Source organism: Delphinus delphis, chromosome 8, assembly GCF_949987515.2.
Source record: "Delphinus delphis chromosome 8, mDelDel1.2, whole genome shotgun sequence".
In the NCBI taxonomy this organism is placed as follows: Eukaryota; Metazoa; Chordata; class Mammalia; order Artiodactyla; family Delphinidae; genus Delphinus; species Delphinus delphis.
The window spans coordinates 58404082-58421483 of record NC_082690.1 but is presented as its reverse complement, the minus strand read 5'-3'; the positions used below and the strand labels follow the sequence as shown (position 1 = coordinate 58421483).

At 39.1% G+C, this 17402-nt stretch overlaps 1 protein-coding gene across 1 annotated transcript in view; it reads right to left on the bottom strand.

The window, feature by feature from the left end:
* Positions 1–16772, bottom strand: part of PGM2L1 (phosphoglucomutase 2 like 1) — a 67870-nt gene extending 51098 nt beyond the window's left edge. The window contains exon 1 of the mRNA XM_060018282.1: positions 16406–16772. Coding sequence (XP_059874265.1) covers positions 16406–16516 — 111 coding nt within the window. The 5' untranslated portion in view covers positions 16517–16772. The remainder of the gene's footprint in view (positions 1–16405) is intronic.
* Positions 16773–17402: the final 630 nt, after the last annotated feature.

Here is a 17402-nt window from a genome sequence, read left to right as displayed (position 1 = left end):
GTTTAAAATGCATAGGACTGATTAAAGCAAAAATTAAAACACTTTTATAAAAAGTGATACAAATGATAAAGGATGGAGGTGGTATTGATGATAAAACATGGGCCAACATTGTCGCAAGAATTTACAAGGAGTGGTATAATATTAACTCTCAATACACTAAGAAAAGTTAATTTTCCAAAATTGAAACTAATGAAACAAAATCCCCAAAACTCTTTATCTGTTACAGAGATTGTACTTGTTCTCAAAAAGCTTTCCATGAAGAAAACTTCAGGCCCAGATGGTTTGGGTGGCAAATTCTATCAAACATTTAAAGAAATAAATACCATCATACAAAAACACTTTCAGAAAATAGAGCAGGGAACACTTCAACTAATTTTACAAGGCCAGCATAATCCTAATATAAAAATCTAACAGATATATAAAACGATTCTTACCAAAATATATAAAAAGAATAACAAGTGGTATTTTTCTGAGGAATGTCAGTTGAATCAACATCTAAAAATCAATGTAATTCATTATACCTCAAAGTAAAAAAATTGTTTAATGCTATGGTACACCCAGACAATGGACTATTATTTAGTGATAAAAAGAAATGAGATCTCAAGCCATGAAAAGACATGGAGGAAACTTAAATGCATATTACTAAGTGAAAGAAGCCAAAATGAAAAGGCTACGTACTGTATGAGCCCAGCTATATGACATTCTGTAAAAGGCAAAAGTACAGAGATAGTAAAAAGATCAGTGGTTTCCAGGGGTTGAGGGTTGGGGAAGGGATGAATAGGTGGAACATAGAGGAATTTTAAGGCAGTGAAATTATTCTGTATGACAATATAATGGTAGATACATGTCATTACACATTTGTCCAAACCCACAGAATGTACCCCACCAAGATTAAAACATATGTATGACTGGGCCACCCAAGATGGCTGTTCTCTTGCTCTCTGAACATCCCCTATTCGACCAGTGCCTGCTTCACCTACACCGTACTCACATGACTAACCTTCCCTCCTAATCATAGAGACATACTTGCCCCCAGCCCCAGCTAGTGATTGTTCTAATCTTCAGATTAGAACATCTCGGCTATGATAGCTTAACAAAGGGGCAGTGAGGGGCATGCTACTCTGCTGGTTTCCCTGGTAACTGATGAGCCAACCTGACATCAATTCCCTCTATAACTGGTAAATTGCCCCCTCCCTTCCACAATAGCAAAGACTGCCATATCCTGCCTGCCATCTCCCACACATGGCGAGGTGTTGCTCCAGGACCTTGCTTCAGCCATGTAAGATCCCCATGTCCATTAAATCACTGATGTCTCTGTTGCTGACTCTGGGCTCTTTCTTCGGTCTTGAGGCTGGGCAAGTATAAGGCTTGCAGGTCTGCGGGGTGCAGCCCAACAACATAATATAAATGATGGACTTTGGGTGATTAATATGTGTCAATGTAGATTTATCAGTTCTAACAAGTGTACCACACTGGTGGTGGATGCTGATAATGAGGGAGGCTGTGCATGAGTAAGGGCAGGGGGAGTATGAGAAACCTCTGTACTTTCACTTCAATTGTGCTGTGAACCTAAAACTGCTTAAAAAATAAAGTTTTAATTAAAAAAAAACAAAACATGATCTTCTCAGTAGATGCAGAAAAAGCATTTGATGCAAATTCAATACCCAATAATTATTTTAAAATTTCTCAGTAAATTCTGAAGAGTAATTCCATTCCTAGGTATCTACCCAAGAGAAATGAAACATGTTCACACTATGACCTGTACATGAATTTTAATGGCAGATTTATTCAGAATAGTTGAAACCTGATGTTTCTCAATTGGTGAATGAATAAACAAATTGTTGTACATCCATACAATGGAATCCTACTCAGCAATAAAAAGAATAAACTACCAATATGGACAACAAAATAAATAAATCTCACAAGCATTGTTAAGTGAAGGAAGCTAAACCCAAAAAGTCTATATACTGTATGATTTCTGTAAGGCAAACTATTGGAACAGTGGAGAAATATGATGACTCAACGATAAAAAGACCACCCCCAAAAAAATTGGACAAAGGATTTAAGCAGACATTTTGCTAAAGAAGATGCACAAATGGCTAATGAGCTATAATTACTGATTTATGCTACAACACAGATGAAAACTGAAAACATGCCAAGTTGAAAGAACAGGGACATAAAAGGCCATATATTGTGTGGTTCCATTTATATAATAGGTGCAGAACAGGCAAATCCATGGAGACAGAAAGCAGATTAGTGGTTGTCAGGAGTTAGGAGGAGAAAGGAGTGACTATTAATTATGGGTATAGAGTTTCTTTTTAAGGTGATTAAAATGTTCTGAAATTAGTGGTGATTGCATAACTATTTTTTTTTTTTTTTTTTTTTTTTTTTTGCGGTATGTGGGCCTCTCACTGTTGTGGCCTCTCCTGTTGCGGAGCACAGGCTCCGGACACGCAGGCTCAGCAGCCATGGCTCACGGGCCCAGCCGCTCCGCGGCATGTGGGATCCTCCTGGCCCGGGGCATGAACCCGTGTCCCCTGCATCGGCAGGCGGACTCTCAACCACTGCGCCACCAGGGAAGCCCATGATTGCATAACTTTTTGAATATACTAGAACCCCTTGAATTAGATACTTTTAAAGTGGTGAATTTTATAATTTTATGTTATGTGAATTACATTCCAATTAAAAACAACTACTGGACTTAAATTAGATCAGTGGTTGCCAGGGGCTGGAGTGATGGGATTCACTATAAAAGGACATGAGGCAACTTTCTGCAGGATAGAAATGCTCTATATCTTGATTGTGGTGTTGGTTATGCAACTATTTACACTTGTCAAAACTCTTTAAATTGAACACTTAAATGGATGAAATTTACTGTCAATTACGTAAATGTAAATTATACTTCAATAAGCCTGATTTTTTAAAAAGTATATAGAAAAGCTCTAAAACTGATGTTGGAGCAGAGGAAAATGGATAAGTACAGATGCATAGTGTTTTACCTTATAAAGCATGAATTAATGACAAACAATATTGGATGGTTTTTTCCTTTCCCTTTATGAAACATATGGAAAATGTAATTTAATGTTAAAAATACAATACTTGGGGGACTTCCCTGGTGGTCCAGTGGTTAGGACTCTGCGCTTCCACTGCAGGGGGCACAGGTTTGATCCCTGGTGGTGGAACTAGGATCCCACATGCCACGCAGCATGCCCCCCCACCCCCCCCAAAAAAGAAAAAGAATACAATACTTGAAAAATGCTTGAATTCTCAGTGGCTTTATAAAACAGAGTTTTAAAAAAGGATATGCAAATTACAAAAAATAAATTCATGTCAGTGTGAGTTGTGATATAATGTCAACTCTTTTACTGTTAAGTTTTCCTTCATAATTATGTACAAGTTCCTTGATATTTGGAGGAGAGGACGTTTAAGTCATTTATTTTATGTAAGTATGAATCTAATTTTACAGAAACCACAAATACAATTGATTACTATCTTTGTAAAATGTGACATTTCTATTTAGAGACCATCTTAGGCTGTACTTGACATATGTTATTGCTGACTTTTCTTTTTAAAGAACTATAGCTTCTCAAAATCTTACAGTGTACTATTTAGGGATAAGTTAATAGTATCCATATTTTCAAAAGTTATATACTAAGCATATATTATAAGAAATGTAATACTTCAATTTTGATTTGAGTGTTTTCAGGCATTGAAATAGTTTTGACTAAGGATTTTTTTTTTTTTAAAGCTGTTTAACCTCCAGGGTTATCTTTATTTAATTGAAAAACAGGGACTTCCCTGGTGGTCCAGTGGGTAAGACTTCGAGCTCCCAGTGCAGGGGGCCCGGGTTTGATCCCTTGTTGGGGAACTAGATCCCGCATGCATGCTGCAAATAAGAGTCTGCATGCCGCAACTAAGAGTCTGCATGCCTCAATTAAGAGTCCACATGCTGCAACTAAGAAGTCTGCATGCTGCAAACTAAGAGCCTGCATGCTGCAACTAAGACCCTGCACAGCCAAAATAAATAAATAAGTAAGCAAATAAATAATTTTTAAAAAGAGAAAAGAAAAACAAAACTATTTTTTAAAGAAACAGGAAATTTAGACAAAACCCTAGTAGTCCTAAATATGCCTTAGTTACTTTGGGGAAAGGAGGAAGAGAGGAGAATGGGATCAGGGAAGTAGACACAGAAATTTTAACTGATTTTATAATTTATTTCTTTAAAAAGGAGAGCTGATTCAAAGTTAGCAAAATGCTGTGATTTAACAAAATGGGAACTGTTTACCATTTCTGTGTTTTTAAAAAAGACAGAAATCAATTTATTAATAAGTCTCATTATTTCTTCCTTAAGTTTCTTATAAGATTCTATGAGCATCCTAATATAAAACTTTATATCTATATTTCTAGAAGAGTCTCCAAGCTACCCTCTGTTACTCTAAACTATCTCATCCTGATTACATACTGCAGCCAGATTAATCAACCAAGAACCAACAATAAAGTCCAATTCTGATTATATCAAATGTAAAGGTTAAGAAGGGTGGGATCAGATCTCAAAGGGCAGAGGAGTTTAAAACCTTTTTAGATTCAAATACTCTCTCCATTTCTCTGAGTTTGTGTGTAGGTTAAAAAAAAAGGTAATTACTACCTCATACAATCTTTGGAAAGATTTAAAAAGACTTTTTATATGAAAGCATCTAGTACCATGTTTGGCATATTGGCATTCAATAAATACTAGTTTTCCTTCACCTATTCTTAATCGCCACAAGAGTCTAACACATGTGCTCTACCTGAGTTTTTAAAAAATCTCTTCATATATGGTCAGTTAATCTATGAAAAAGAAGGCAAGAATATACAATGGGGAAAGGACAGTCTATTCAATCAGTGTGCTGAGAAAACTGGAAAGCTACATGTAAAAGAATGAAATTAGAACATTTTCTTACACCATATACAAAAATAAGCTAAAATGGACTACAGACCTAAATGTAAGACTGGAAACCATAAAACTCCTAGAAGAAAACACAAAACACTCTTTGACATAATCGTAGCAATATTTTTTTGGATCTGTCTCTTATGGCAAAGGAAACAAAAGCAAAAATAAACAAATGGGACCTAATTAAACTTAAAAGCTTTTGCACAGCAAAGGAAGCCATCAACAAAATGAAAAAACAACCTACTGAATGAGAGAAAATATTTGCAAATGATATGACCATTAAGGGGTTAATATCCCAAATATATAATCAGCTCATACAACTCAATAGAAAAAAAACAAAACCCATTAAAAAAATAGGCAGAAAACCTGAATAGTTATTTTTCCAAAGAAAACATAGAGGGACTTCCCTGGTGGTGCAGTGGTTAAGAATCTGCCTGCCAATGCAGGGAACATGGGTTCGAGTCCTATTCAGGGAAGATCCACATGCCGTGGAGCCACTAAGCCTGGGCGCCGCAACTACTGAACCTGCGCTCTACAGCCGCAAGCCACAACTACTGAGCCTGCGTGCCACAACTACTGAGCCTGCGTGCCACAACTACTGAAGGCGGCACACCTAGAGCCCGTGCTCCACAATGAGAGAAGCCACCGCAATGAGAAGCCCGTGCACCACAACGAAGAGTAGCCCTTGCTCACCCCAACTAGAGAAAGCCCACGCACAGCAATGAAGACCCAATGCAGACAAAAATTATGAATTAAAAAAAAAAAAGAAAACATACAGATGACCAACAGGCACATGAAGAGATACTCAACATTGCTAATTATTAGAGAAATGCAAACCCAAACTACAATCAGGTATCATCTCACATCAGTCAGAATGGCCATCATTTAAAAGTCCACAAACAATAAAAGCTGGATAGGGTATGGAGAAAAGGGAACCTTCCTACACTGCTAGTGGGAATGTAAATTGGTACAGCCACTTAGGGAAAACATTAAGGAGGTTACTCAAAAAAAAAAAAAAAAAAAAAAAAAAAAAGAGCTACTATATGATCCCGCAATTCCACTCCTGGGTACATGTCTGAAAAAAACAAAAACACTAATTTGAAAAGATACATGCATCCCAATGTTCATAGCAGAATTATTTACAATAGCCAAGCTATGGAAGCAACCCAAGTGTCCATCAACGGATGGATAAAGAAGATGCAATACACACACACAATGATGAAATTTTTAAAATAAATTTATTTATTTATTTATTTATGGCTGTGTTAGGTCTTTGTTGCTGAGCGCAGGCTTTCTCTAGTTGCAGAGCACGGGCTCTAGGTGCGCAGGCTTCAGTAGTTGTGGCAGGTGGGCTCAGTAGTTGTGGCTCGTGGGCTCTAGAGTACAGGCTCAGTAGTTGTGGTACATGGGCTTAGCTGCTCCGCAGCATGTGGGATCGTCCCAGACCAGGGCTCGAACTCATGTTCCCTGCATTGGCAGGCAGATTCTTAACTTTCCTGCACCAGGAAAGTCCCCAAAATAATGAAATTTTGCCATTTGCAACAACATGGATGGACCTGGAGGGTATTGTGCTTAGTGAAGTAAGTCAGACAGAGAAAGACAAATACTGTATGTAATCACTTATATGTGGAATACAAAAAAATAAAACAAACTAATGAATATAACAAAACAGAAACAGACTCACAGATATAGAGAAAAAACTATGGGGAGAGGAAAGGGAGGAGAGACAAAATAGAAGCAGGGGATTAAGAGGTACAAACTACTATGTGTAAAATAAATAAGCTTCAAGGATATATTGTACAGCACATGGAATATAGCCAATGTTTTATAATAACTTTTTTTTTTTTTTTGCGGTACACGGGCCTCTCACTGTTGTGGCCTCTCCCGTTGCGGAGCACAGGCTCTGGACGCACAGGCTCAGCGGCCATGGCTCATGGGCCTAGCCACTCCGCAGCATGTGGGATCTTCCCGGACCGGGGCACAAACCCGTGTCCCCTGCATTGGCAGGCGGACTCTCAACCACTGCGCCACCAGGGAAGCCCTGTTTTATAATAACTTTAAATGGAGTATAATCTATAAAAATTTTGAATCACTGTTTCACACCTGAAACTAATATAATACTATAAATCAACTATACCTCAATTAAAAAAAAATCTCTTCATCGTTCTTGCATGTCCCCTGTTCAGTTTCATTTCCGTGATCAGTTTCATTCTATTTTATTACTCTATTTCTCCCACTCTAAATTTTCTGCCCCCGTATCCACCATCTATTCCTATCCTACTTAACCTTCAAGGCCCAGCTCAAATTCTACTTCTTACATAAAGTCTTCCTGACTTTGAACTCCTATTGCTCTTAGAAACCAGTACCAGACAGTTGACCACTTAATTGTTCTTTGTTCATGTTTGAATTTTTACTTTTAATTATTAATTATAAGTACATCAATACACTTTCCTGTTTTAAAAAATACTAATAACACAAATAAAGCTACAGAGATCTTTGACTATTATCATTCCCAGACCCCTCTTTTAGGGGAGCCAATACTGTATGTGATGTATCTTTGCAGACCTTTACCTACATCTACATACTTACAGAAATGTAGTTTTGCTTTATCTTTTTATTTTACATATATGGTATCAAATTGTACACGATGCTCTAGAACTTGCTCATTTCATTCAATAAATCTTGGAGGTCCTCTCAATACATGTAGATATGTGTATTCTTTTCAAATGTCGCAGTGTTCTAGTTTATTTATTTATCCTTTCCCCTATTGGTGGGCATTTAGGTTTTTTTATAGTTTTTACCTACATGAATAATGAAATATTTCAGAGGGAAAATGACATGAGAAAATTCTGAAGCAGAAACCACAAAACAAAACTACCACTTACACTGAAGAGATTTTCTAACGAGGTTAAGTCTGGTGAACCGAAAGCTAAGATGACTTTGTATCTGAGAAGCATAGTATTTTTCATTTACATTATAATTTTCATATTCTTTTGGGCATTCAGTAAGACCATTTTCATAGTTTTGTTGGTAAGGTATAGCGCTCATTAAATTATTTGGTGTAAAAGATCCCATGCAGGATTGCATACACTACCTGTCTGTTTATTCTTTCCACCAGCATTAATCATTTTCTCCATTAACTCCCAACACCAGAGGGCAGCAGCCTCAGTACTAATTAGCAATAATGTAGAGAGTAAGTGACTTATGAAAAAAATACTCCTTTAGTAAAATCTACACTAAATTACTAACCAACCTTTTATTTGGGGGAAAAGTGTTTCTAAACATATGAAATAGGTAAAAACAACCAAATAAGCAAAACATACTGTCTTTCCACAAAGATAGATAAAAGAAATCAAATTTAGATTATCCGGGGAGGGACCATGAAAATCCAAGCTAGTGGAATATAACATTTACATTCTATGGTTAACTTAATGTATCTTATAAGTACAATTCGTAAGAACCAAATAAAGATAAATTCCTTTTCATTAGCTTTTTCAAAGAGGAGGAAAGGAAGAGATGGGGAAAAAATAATTCCAGATTAAAGATATATCCAAATAGACTTCTAATGGCCTTGTAGAAAACTTAAAGGAACTAAACAAAAAACCTTTATGAAAGAAAAAACAGGGCAAAGAAGACCCCCAAATAAAAAGCAGAAGTAGCCAGTCTACCTATTTTGAAATTTTCAGGTGGGAAAAAACAAAGTGCTTTCAAATAAGAATCCTTTCCCTTTCAAGTATAAGTACTTTTTAAATTCACAGACTTTAATTTTTAGAACAGTTTTAGGTTTACAGAAAATTGAACAGATAATACAGGTAGTTCCCATAAATCCTCCCACCCAACCTGTTTCCCCTGTTGTTAACATCTCGTACTGGGGCTGGAAAGAAGGGAGGTAAGGGGACTTCTTTAATGGGTATAGAGTTTCAGATTTGCAAGATAAAAAAGTTCTGGAGATCTGTTTCATAAAAATGTGAATATGAGGGCTTCCCTGGTGGCGCAGTGGTTGAGAGTCCGCCTGCCAATGCAGGGGACACAGGTTTGTGCCCCAGTCCGGGAAGATCCCACATGCCGTGGAGCAGCTGGGCCCGTGAGCCATGGCCACTGAGCCGGCGCGTCCGGAAGCCTGTGCTCCTCAACAGGAGAGGCCACAACAGTGAGAGGCCCACATACCGCAAAAAAAAAAAAAAAAGGGTTAAGATGGTAAATTTTATGTTTTTTACCTCAATAAAAAATTAAAATTTTCTGTTTTGTCTCAGATTGATCCTCAACATTGAAAATAATAAGTACCAGGTTAAGATTGTCTAAATATTGTTCACTACAGACCCTAGTAGTGGGCTTGGATACAATTTCCTTCTCACCAGGCCCACCTTGTGTCTTCTGAAGGTACTGAGATCAAATGGATTTTTTTTTCCTTAAGCTCCATCAACTAATTGTTCAAAATCATGCCCTGTTTTAGTTTTCTTCAGTTTTGAACCATAACTTGCTTATCCAGGTCTGTTTTCCTTCCTTCCTCCCCTCCCTCCCTCCTCCCCTTCCTCCCTTTCTTCCATCCGTGGATAACTGCTTTTCTTTTTTTGATGTTGCTGTTGCCAGAAATAACATGCCATCTTCAACATTATCATTAACATCTTCCAGCTTTTTATTGCTTATGGCATAGACATTGCATTCTTTTTCACGACACATTTCTTTGAAGCCCAATGTCAAACTAGTACACAGTTGTCACCTGGGATTTCTTTACACTGGACTCCTGGGGTAGTTCCTTCATGTCAGCTTCCCTCATATTTCCTATTTCCTTTTGCTATAGGTTTCTTCAACTTATGCTTTTATATTTTCTATTGCATTTGGCAGGGGGTGGAGGGATACAGTTTTTTTTTTCCTTAACTCCCAAGAGCTCATTCTTCTTTCCTCTTCCTTTTTCATAGCATTTTTCCTTGTTTGATGGAATTATTATCCTTTTAAACTTAATTTTAAGATTTTAAGTTCTTATGTTCCCTTATTTACCTCAGTTCCTTTCTGGGTCCCATTGCTTTGTTTTTATTTTTCATGCTGCTTGTTTTCTTTACATAACTTGATCCTTGGTTAGTCATTGATATCCACAGATTTTTCTGGGAAGCTGGTATGGGTTTTCTCTGGTTTTGTATACATAGGTATGTTTTCTACCAATCTCTTCTCAAATAAAATGGCCAATTGGGAGCTCTGTATTTGTGAGCTAAGCTTACTGTTCTGGAGACTTTGTTAGCACTGATTACATTATTTAAGCTTTCAAAAGAATAACTAAAACTAATGGCATAATGAAATTTAGGCAGGGTGGGGACTTCCCTGGCAGTCCAGTGGTTAAGACTTCGCCTTCTAGTGCAGGGGGTGCGGGTTTGATCCCTGGTCAGGTAGCTAAGATCCCACATGCCTTGTGACCAAAAAACCAAAACATAAAACAGAAGCAATATTGTAACAAATTCAATACAGACTTTAAAAATGGTCCACATCAAAGAAAAAAATCTTAAAAAAAAAAGTTTAGGTAGGGTGGAGAACAGTGTGAGTGAGCTCTCATTTTTCATAGTATGTATTTGACAGATAATATCCAAAACAAATCAAGGAATAGTGGTACTAGCATATTAATTTAGTCTTTTGATGGTAGTCATGAGAATAACTAAAGACAAACAGTTAAAAATGGTTTTTAAGGAGGAAACTGAGGATGAGAAGAGGCAATTAGGAACGCCACTTTCTATTATAATACCTTTGTACTAATTTTTAAAAATCATAAACACGCATTTCTTTGAAATAAAAATAAATTAAAAAATAAAATGGTAGAAACTGAAGAGCAAATGTAAGAAATTTGGAAAGAAAAAAATGTGTGTGTGTGTGTGTGTGTGTATGTCTCCAAACCCTTATTTATATGTACTAAATCTCTTGGACAGAGGGAGAATGTTGTTGCTAAGGAAACCTAAGCAACTGTTGAGCAGCAAATTCAGCTTTTAAAAACTATTTCATGGCAATTTATTCTGCAGAATATTACAGCCTACCACAGCTTTTGCAAAAGTCAGTAAAATGGTTTTAATGAGGTCCTTGAAACTTGGTTTATTATGTCACTAACATTTACTAAATATTCAGGTTAGAGTCTAGTACAGTGATAAGAAAACTAGAGTAAAGGTCAGATATCCTAGGTTTAGTACCAAGTGTACCACTTAAAAGCCATGTGTCCTTGAACAAGTCGTTTTCCTTGTCTGAAACTAAATTTCTTTACTTATAAAAATAGGGATAACTACTACCTAGCCTGCCTACCATACACGGTTGCTGTGAATATCAAATGATTCAGATCATCAAAGTTTGAAACACTACACAAATAAATTCAGTAATAAGCACTAATATTTTCCAAAATTAATAAGGTGATAAGTGTTCTTCATTGATTAAATGCCAAATTATGTAAAGTATTAGAAAAATGTGAACAAAAAATATAATATAGACCAGTATTGTAAAAATTGGATTGAACTAGGTGGCAGATCCAAGTTCTGGTCCAGGCTCTACCCACCACAACTGATAATTTCCACAACTTCTTTGGGTCTCTGCACAATGAAACTGGACTAGACAACCTTTGTAGAGGTGCTTCATGGGTGTGTTTTCCATCACATGATGATGATTTAAAAGGAAATTCATTCACCACTTTTAAAACAATTTGGGCTATATTTTGCTTGAAAAACTTTCACTGCTAGATGTTTGAAAATCACTGACTTTAGAATGAAGTCTTTTATTTCTATTTTCAGGCATTTCATAACCCTAACCTAACTAACTTATCTTTACCTTTACCTTCTACTCTTTCTCAACATAGACCTACATTCTGAGACCATAGTACTCTACTCATTATTTCTCAAAACGCCAAGCCAATTCCTGCCTCCATATTGTTTTCAATATGTATGTAGCTGTTGCTGCTACATCTGGCTGAGCAGCTCTGCCCTGGGTCCCGTCCCACTCCCCACCCATACATTCACACACCCAAATTTGGCCAGTGCTTAATATCTTTGATACGACTGTTTTCGAAAAGTTAAAATTTACAGCATATCAAAAACAGGAGAGAGTTGTCATGTTAAAGAGAACCTGGCGTCTAGGCCAGCAAGACTTGTCTGTAATTTGATAGAATGCATGAAAGCTGTGAAAGAAAGAAGTAGGAAGGAACTGGGGGCCTTAGTCAGCTCTGAAAGATAGAAGGGGAGAGCACTGTAGAAGAGTCATCTGCGCATTGCCTGGAGGAGGAACACCTTGATCCACAGACTTGTTGGATTCCAGTGGTAGGACAGTCCCATCACAGAGATTGATGCATTTACTTATTACAGGCTAATGCTGTTAAACATTTATGCCATATATCTGACTCCCTGTGATTTGATTTCACAATCACTAAAAATATTCTGATTCTTTGACTTCCCTTATGGTGCATCTAGAAAATGGCTTGACTGAGACAAATCTATTTATATTACAACTGTACCATAAATTAATAAAACAGCATTCTGAATTCAGACATCAGCTTCTGTAACCTTGAGCCGGGTGAGTCCATCCTGAGACAAGACAGACTAACAAATTAGTCTGAAGGTATAGGAACAAAGGGTCAGATCCTGGACTATACTAAACGGCACAACAGAATGCCACTCCATAGAAACAGGAAGGGGTACATGGGACCTCCCCAATAAACACCCTGTCTTGTTGCACTAATTTCTTTTTAACACTTACATACACCTTTATTTATTCAAGGCCACTAACGACATACTAATGCGTTTCTATGACCTGGTCTACATGCCTTTCCAACAATTTCTCTCTATGTACCCTAAGCTACAGCAGAAACAAATATTCTAAGTATACACATTAATGTTTTCATCTCTACTTGGAATATTCCTCCTCTCAATGTTGACAAGTCTAAATTTTAATTAATCCTGAAGGTTCAGCACAGATAACACCTTTTTCATGAAGAGATTTCAAAGAACACCACACACCAAGGCTAAAACGAGCAATACTGGTGACCTAGGCAAGTAGCAAATTGCCTTTAGATCAACTTATGTCTTAGTACTATGTGCCTCACCAGAGTCATCAAGAATCAGGGCATTTGGTAGGTTCTTTTTTTCACTATAAAAAAAATAGGTATTAAACTCAGTTTCTCTGTGCTGGAAGACCACATATGCTATCCACGTGTAATGCAATAAATGCTGTTGGTCTGATCTATTATTTTACATTTCTGCACTCAACATTTCAGTGCCCTGGGACATCATAGCCTAACTTACCTACACTATCTATCTACAGTAGACACACCTTTGCTTACTAATTAAAAGTATTTTTCTCATTAAGGGAGGGATCAATTAAGTAAATATTATTTTTATTAAATAATTATTAAACTTATTTAAATCTATTTATCTGTTAAAGGCACTTGTTACTTGCTCCCTGTATTATATATGTGAGCTTTTGTTTTATTTTCCCTTCTATTTTCTTTGAAGATACAATCCATATCTAGTTCATCTTTGTGTCTCCCACAGATTTTCAGCCAGTGCCTTGTATGTAGAGGGCACTTTAAATATAAATTAATTTCTCTTCCACTTACAGTGAAGGCTCTGCTCATTCTTTTTAGATGCATCCCATCTTCTTATTGTCTTCCTTGACTACCCAGTCCACAGGTCACTTACTTTTAAACTACTATAAAAACTGACTGCCTATACACCATTTAATTGCCACCAATACCACCCTTGCGTTATCTTTTTACATGTATATGTATTTCATAGTCTTTTTACATGTTAGTATACCCCAACAATATCTAGGTATAGCATGGACAATTAACAAATATTAATTCATTCAGGTAATATTTTTTAAAAAATCAAATCAACAGACCCATTAGGAAAAGTGTAGTCAAAACTAGCACCTAGGGCTTCCCTGGTGGCGCAGTGGTTGAGAGTCTGCCTGCCGATGCAGGGGACACGGGTTCGTGCCCCGGTCCGGGAAGATCCCACATGCCACGGAGTGGCTGGGCCCGTGAGCCATGGCCACTGAGCCTGCGCGTCCGCAGCCTGTGCTCCGTAACGGGAGAGGCCACAACAGTGAGAGGCCCACGTACCGCAAAAAAAACAAAAAAACAAAAAAACTGGCACCTAAAGAGAACAAAAGATTTCACCCATGGCAATGAAAAACAAACTCCTATTGTTGAAGGGCCAAAGGCTATGACATACATAATAGTTACTAGTAAATTAAATTCTGTTGGAATTCTACAAGTGTCTTTGAAGTTCATAAATCACTTTAGGGAGACACAAGTGCAACCACATCCATTTACTGACAGCAGATGGCTTTAAACAACAGCAATTAACTATATTAAACATATAAGGATAACTTTCACTTGTAATTTAGTTAGATATCCCTGCTGAAGATATTTATACAGGCAGTTTGTAGTATATATCATTTCACAGTATGCTAAGCCTTAGCTCTTTTATTTCTATTAGGCTTCCTCCTCCCTAATGAACCAAAAGTAGAAGAGCAATCTCTGAATCTTCACTTCTTTTGTATCCTTTCACAACAAGGAACTATATTCACAGCAGGCAATTAATAAAAAGTTCAGCTTTTCTTACTGAGTTTCCACACTGTTAATAAGTAGATGAAATACAAAAATACATCAATAGCTCAAAAGGAAAAAGAGAGAGAGCATGAAAAAGGCAGGGGAAAAATGTGGTTTCACTTCCAAATGTGAATAAAAATAATTATGGATGTAAGGAGGCCAGCTTTAGGTTTTAATCATTGTTTTTCCACTACCTAATAATTTGCTATTCAGCTCCTGCTGTCACATAGCTTTTGGGTTGGGTGGCATAAGCTCACCAGGTAACCTAATGGATTTAAAGTTATTTGCATTTTGCACATCCTTATGATAATTAATGGGATACCACAGATTTTTCACACTTGATTGAAAAAAATATATATGTATATACATACATATTTTTTATATATATGGTCAAATCCTACAAAAAGGGTGTTAGCTCTCTAGTATCTCAGTCAGAACACTCTAGAGCCTTGCTACTCAAAGTGTGGTCCACAGCCCAGCAGCATTGGTATCACTTGGGAGCTCATTATGAGGCAGAAGCTCAGGCCCCACCCCAGGTGTCCTAAATCACAACCTGCATTTTAAGATCTCCAGGTGATCTGTAAGCACTGCAAAGTTTGAGCCGCACTTGTCTAGACTCCAGAGGAGGAATTAGAATGTCCAAGATACATATGATCAAGTAATACTAAATAACTCATAATTGCTTATTTGTTGGTCTTCCTCATCTGCTGACTGAAGGCTTTTCGAGGGCAGGAACCCTTTCTAGCTTCCTCACCACCAGTATACGCTGGACCTAAAAGGCCCTGAAGCACTACCCAGTGCTCAATGGATATTTTTTGCTCAATGCATGAATGACTGAACAAAGTGAAAATAAAACTTTTTAAGAAAGCTAATAATCCTTTAGGAAATTGAATAACATGATTTCACATATTACCACACTAATACTTTAATTCAGTATTATTAATTCCATTTAAAATATGTTGACTTCTCTATTTCAACAAATTCATTTAATGCATTCGACAAAGCAAAAAGCCTGGATTATCTTCCTCTGTTGGAGCCAAGGGCCTCTTACAAGTGAAATAACTGCATTTTAATTTTAGCTCTCACATATCCATCCTATATGCCTGCACAAGATGAAATCATCGCAACAATTTGGAGGGGGTGGGGGCGGAATAGAGGAGGAATGGGTAAAGCAAAAACAATTCTGTATCAGGAGCATCACATGAAATCTGGAAAACATGATTTTTGGAATAGGATACTTCCATAAAATAACTCCAGGCCAGAAAAAGAAAGAGAACGCTTCTCTTTCTCAAGAGCAAAAGGTGATATTAGAGAATACAAGGGAGCGATTAAAGACCAGCGACTACCTAGCGACGCAAGGTGGAAACACACCAGACCAGAACTAAAGAGGATAGCGGTTAGATAGCGTCGAAGAACAGAGCAAAAAACCACTTTCAGATTTGCAGAGAAGGAAGTCAAGAGAGAAGAAAGAGGAAAGGAAACATTTGTATTAAGGGTATAGCTTACGATGATAATTATTATTTATTATTATTTTTTGGATTAAGAGGGATGACATACACTTGAAGGGGGGGAGATGGGAGGAAGGGAGGTTGCACTTTCGCGCACTGCAAAAGGAAGGGACTACAGGCATTCTTTCCCAGCTCAGACGGTCCCAGGGAGGCAGCCCAGGCATAGGTGGGTGGCAACGCCCGGCTCCGCTAGCCGCTGCCGCATGGCCTGAGCCATCTCCCCCACAGTCTGCCGAGCACCGGGTGGGGACGGGAAAGGGCGTACACTGGGTAGGGGGCGGATGCCGGGCTGACCAGGTACCAACCTTATCCCAAGGGAGCCACTCCCAATGGCCGTGTGTAGCTGAGGGTCCCCGGAGTGATAGGGGGCGGATGCCGGGCTGACCAGATACCCACCTTATCCCAACGGAGCCACTGCCCGATGGCCGTGTCTAGCTGAGGGTCCCCGGTGTGATAGGGGGCGTGGAGTAGGTTGGAGTTCAGGTCCCCCTCTGCGTTTTCAGCCATGGCAGCCAGACTTGGGTGTGCGGGCCTGGGGTGCCGGCAAAGACACGTAGCTGGAGGGGCTTGACGTGCGCTCACCAGGATCCCGACGCCCCCTCCTCACTGAAGGGCATCGGAGACCAACCGCAGGATGTTTGTGCCAGCTCCTGCCGCAGCTTTGGGGACGCAGGAGAGAGGGGGGACGCGGCCGCCCCGCTCCCAACTAGACCAGCTCCTGGTCTCTCTGGGCGACCAGACTGAGGCGGTCCCACCGCGAGAGAACAACAACAGTCCTAGATGTCTGGGTCGTGGCCCCGCCGCGGCCGCCGCACTCGCCACTCTAGGCCCCGCCCCCCGCGCCGCTGGCCCCGCCCCTTCCCAACCCCGCTGACTTAAGCTTCCGAGACCCGAGGCGCGAGCCGGGAATGCGCAAGTTAGGACCCGCGGGGTGGTGAGGAATCGGGGCACAGCCCTTTTTATTTTTTAATTTGCCTTTTTCCACGTGTTTTATCCTTGTTACAACCCCCACACACTCCCACGCGTCTCATTTTCTGGATTAGCCGCTACGGCCACCACAACGCGCTCCGCCTCAGGGCTCGCTTTGTGAATCTCCGTCGCGCGCGTAGGCCCCCTCCCGTTTGGTCTTGGGGCGCCCGCCGGCGGGAGGGTGCGCGGGGCTGTCCCCGCACGGCGTCACGGGAGTTGTAGTTCTTTTCTTTCCTCGAGGTATGTGGAGGCCGCCGCAAAGACTACAACTCCCGGCAGCTCCGCGCCCTGCGTTTTCTCAAAGGAAAAAAGATCTACCTCTAGGCTGTTCCCTACAGACACGCCCTGTCCGTGTTAGGTTCGCTGTGGTTTGTGGCTCTGGGCTTCAATTAAATTAAACAAGGACTGGTACAGTAAGGGGACA